The 4,580-nt window shown below is 44.1% G+C and overlaps 1 protein-coding gene across 1 annotated transcript; it reads left to right on the top strand.

Annotated features, from left to right (window-relative positions):
• Positions 1 to 472: 472 nt before the first annotated feature.
• On the top strand, positions 473 to 2,049 carry LOC121875222 (serine/threonine-protein kinase PRP4 homolog; the record flags this gene model as incomplete). Its single annotated transcript, XM_042379683.1, has 2 exons — positions 473 to 1,421; positions 1,970 to 2,049. Coding segments are annotated over 2 exons (1,029 nt in total), but the record flags the coding sequence as incomplete, so codon positions are not given.
• Positions 2,050 to 4,580: the final 2,531 nt, after the last annotated feature.

Raw genomic sequence — 4,580 nt, 5'->3', positions numbered from 1 at the left:
ACCACTTAACAAGCACCACTACCCTGGCACTGTTAGCTACTTAACAAGCACCATTACCCTGGCACTGTTAGTCATATCATCTAGGAAAATAGAGTGAGGGAAGATGAGAGAGTGGATGATAACAGGAGAGAGAGAAAGAGATTATAGACGAGCATAAGTAGAGAGAGAAAGTGAACTAGAGAAGTGAGAGAGTGGAGGAGAACAGAGAGAGAGAGAGAGAGAGAGAGAGAGAGAGAGAGAGAGAGAGAGAGAGTAGTTCGTCGACATAAATCTATCATCACGTCCTCAAGGTAGTAACAATCGTCTGCTTAATTAAGATTTATCACCTGGTTTATGTGAAGTAATTCTGACTCTCACCTCCAGCCCCCACCATGCGCACCATGTACACCCCCCTCTGTGTGTGTGTGTGTGTGTTGTCTTGGATGGATGGAAGTCACCTGAGCTCTGGTGCACATTTGTGTTTACCTGGAAGGGAGGTAATGGGAGGTCAAAGGTCAAGGGAAGTAGATCAAGAGACAAGGGAAATAGATCAAAGGTCAGGGGAAGTAGATCAAGAGACAAGGGAAATAGATCAAAGGTCAAGGGAAGTAGATCAAGAGACAAGGGAAGTAGATCAAAGGTCAGGGGAAGTAGATCAAAGGTCAAGGGAAGTAGATCAAAGGTCAAGGGAAGTAGATCAAAGGTCAGGGGAAGTAGATCAAAGGTCAAGGGAAGTAGATCAAAGGTCAAGGGAAGTAGATCAAAGGTCAAGGGAAGTAGATCAAAGGTCAAGGGAAATAGATCAAAGGTCAAGGGAAGTAGATCAAAGGTCAGGGGAAGTAGATCAAAGGTCAGGGGAAGTAGATCAAGAGACAAGGGAAGTAGATCAAAGGTCAAGGGAAGTAGATCAAGAGACAAGGGAAGTAGATCAAGAGACAAGGGAAGTAGATCAAAGGTCAGGGGAAGTAGATCAAAGGTCAAGGGAAGTAGATCAAAGGTCAAGGGAAGTAGATCAAAGGTCAAGGGAAGTAGATCAAAGGTCAAGGGAAGTAGATCAAAGGTCAAGGGAAATAGATCAAAGGTCAAGGGAAGTAGATCAAAGGTCAAGGGAAGTAGATCAAAGGTCAGGGGAAGTAGATCAAAGGTCAAGGGAAGTAGATCAAAGGTCAAGGGAAGTAGATCAAAGGTCAAGGGAAGTAGATCAAAGGTCAAGGGAAATAGATCAAAGGTCAAGGGAAGTAGATCAAAGGTCAGGGGAAGTAGATCAAGAGACAAGGGAAATAGATCAAAGGTCAGGGGAAGTAGATCAAGAGACAAGGGAAATAGATCAAAGGTCAAGGGAAGTAGATCAAAGGTCAGGGGAAGTAGATCAAAGGTCAGGGGAAGTAGATCAAAGGTCAAGGGAAGTAGATCAAGAGACAAGGGAAGTAGATCAAAGGCCAGTAAGTCAGACGTCATTATTATGAGGTCAGTGTCAAGTCAGAGATCACATGTCAGTAGGTCAGAGGTCACGGTGCCTAAGAAGTCTCCTCCCTCTCGCTATATATCCAAGAGTCAATGTTGTTCCTGCCACCAGTGTCTCCGTGTGACTGATGTTGACTGGAGGTGTGACACGGTGTCTCCTATACCATATCTTCAACTGTGTGTGTGTGTGTGTGTGTGTGTCTGTCTGTGTGTGTGTGTGTGTGTTGGAGTAATGTAACAATACACTAAGATTTAATATAACCTGCTGTAAGTTAACACGCGAGTCAGCCAGCCAGCCAGCAGGTGTTGTTGACTTAAATAAGAGAGGACTCACCGAGGCATTACGTCTGGCGGACCTGTCATGCAACCTCCTCATTATTACACACACATGCAATTGATTCATTTGACGCAACATTAAGCAATTTTTAATCTTACCTGTGACGTCATTCAGCATGTTGGAAGCTTGTTTTTGTTATTATTACTGACATCCTTATTAGCTTTGTGCTGATAGTATGTCGTGTGTTAGCTGTCATTGACGTCCTTGTTATGTTTCTTATGGCGTCATGCAGCGTATTAGCTTATGGTGACGTCAAGGTGTGGTCATGAGGTTTGCTTAGTTGTGTCGTGAATTTTTAATATTTGTGGTGGCCATGCAGTTTGTTTGCTTCATGGTGGTGGCTGCTAATGTTTGTGGTGAAGCTGGCTGGCATATAGTGGCCTTTTGGTGGCACCGTGCAGCATTTAGCTCTATGGTGGCACCATGCAACATATTAACTGGTGACAGTGTGCAACATATTAGCAGAGGTGACAGCATGCAACATATTAGCAGAGGTGAAAGCATGCAACATATTAGCAGAGGTGACAGCATGCAACATATTAGCAGAAGTGACAGCATGCAACATATTAGCAGAGGTGACAGCATGCAACATATTAGCAGAGGTGACAGCATGCAACATATTAGCAGAGGTGAAAGCATGCAACATATTAGCAGAAGTGACAGCATGCAACATATTAGCAGAAGTGACAGCATGCACATATTAGCAGAAGTGACAGCATGCAACATATTAGGACTGTGGTGGCACAGTTCAGCTTGTCAGAATATGGTACCATCACCTAGTTCGTTAGCTGTTTGAAGTCACACAGCTATTTAGCTTCGTGGGGACGTAATCCAGCTGGTTAACTGTTAAGTTACACCGACTAAGCTGAAATAATTAAGCGAGCTATCAGCTCTGTAGTGGCGCTTTAGTGTGACGCCATAGTGTGATGTGTTTCCAGTCACACCTTTGCAATCATTCAAGTTTGCAACGATATAATACTTCATGTTTACAGTCCGCTCTCTGCAAACAGTAAACTCTGCGGTAATGTGTTGCGGTCTCTTAACAATCGTACCTTACAATCTCTCAGGTTTACAGTGCTGTCAGGCAGTCTTATCTTCCCTGTAACGCCATGCACCTCTTTGTACAGTAGCGGTAATATATTATTTCAGTAATTACCAGCACAAACTTAGCTTGAGAAGAACAGGAGTTTAGTTATAGCCGGAGCTGGAACAGTACAACACTAATGAATATTCTCCGCCATGTTCAGTGTTCAGTATATTGTTCCTCTTTATCTGTTCTACTGACCCGTCTTGTTCACCACCCAGATATAACTCGTGTTCTCTTGGGTTCCAGTAATTAACTTCCTATACTGGAATAATAATCACGTTTGATAATTATTTTTCAATACACGAAACGTTTGTGTAGTCGAGCTCTGTATCAAAGAATCCAATCACAACCGAGGTCAATAATACAGTAGCCAATCATATGCTAGGTAAATATTGCACAGACCAATCAGACACCGCGTCAATATTACAGTAGGGAGTGGAGTGTCGCGCCCAGTTTTCTTTAGTAGGAGACCAGATCATTGTTTTAAATATCCATGTATTTATTATTGTTTACGAGTCATTGTTTACGAGTCATTAGCTGTTTATTAGATATAAAAACTATGTGGTGATTGTGGCTTGGTGATTGGTTTTGTAGGGGGATAGATTGAGCAGTGATTGTTATTTAGTTTGTTATTGTTTTTATTTGGTGCAAGAAAATGTCCAGACTTGCCAACTATGATTGTTCAAACATGACCTTTATTTTTTACCACCATTCAACGCCACTATTACTACTACCAGAAACTGTCACCACAACTATCACCATTCATTGCCACTACAACCACTACCACCCATCGTCACCATAACCACAACATCATATTACCAGCCGCATTTCACACTTCCACTACACCACCACACTGCACACTACCAGCACACGTCGCAGCTCGATCACTACCACCACCATACCGCACACTACCACCACACTGCCACTTCACCTCAAAGTTCAACCACCACCACCAGACCTCACACTTCAACCACTACCATCTCCACACCTTACACTCCAACCACGACCACACCACCACATAACCATACTTCACACCACTACCACACCACCACCACACTACCACCAATACCATACTACCACCACCTCCTCACCACCACCCTACACAACACTATACGGTACATATGACGAATGATATACTTACGCTGGGCGGCATATTCTCTCGCCCCTACCTCCTCCTCCTCCTCCTCCTCCTCCTCCTCCTCTTCTTGCGTCCTCCTCCTCATCCTCTCCTCTTCCGTCTCTGACCCTCTCCCTTTCTCCCTACCTTGGGGGAGAATGGAATATCTACCTGTATCTCCTAAATTCCCAAGTGGTGTCCCCATCCTCCTCCCCCCTCCCTCCTCCCCTTACCCTCCTCCTCCTTACCCTCCTCCCCCTACCCTCCTTCCCCCATACCACCTCCCCTGAAGGTAGTGCTGGTACGTAGTTTTAGTTGGAAGTCTGTGTTGTGTTAAGTTGGGTTGTGTTGTGTTAAATTGGAGTTGTGTTGTGTGCGTTGGGTTGTGTTGTGTTAAGATGGGTTGTGTTGTGTTAAGTCGGGTTGTGTTGTGTTAAGTCGGGTTGTGTTGTGTTAAGTCGGGTTGTGTTGTGTCAAGTCGGGTTGTGTTGTGTTAAGTTGGGTTGTGTTGTGTTAAGTTGGGTTGTGTTGTGTTAAGTTGGGTTGTGTTGTGTTAAGTTAAGCTGTGTTGTATTGTGTTAAGTTGTGTTGTGTCG

Source organism: Homarus americanus, unplaced genomic scaffold (genome assembly GCF_018991925.1).
Source record: "Homarus americanus isolate GMGI-L3 unplaced genomic scaffold, GMGI_Hamer_2.0 scaffold16280, whole genome shotgun sequence".
In the NCBI taxonomy this organism is placed as follows: Eukaryota; Metazoa; Arthropoda; class Malacostraca; order Decapoda; family Nephropidae; genus Homarus; species Homarus americanus.
This window is presented reverse-complemented; position numbering and strand designations above follow the sequence as displayed.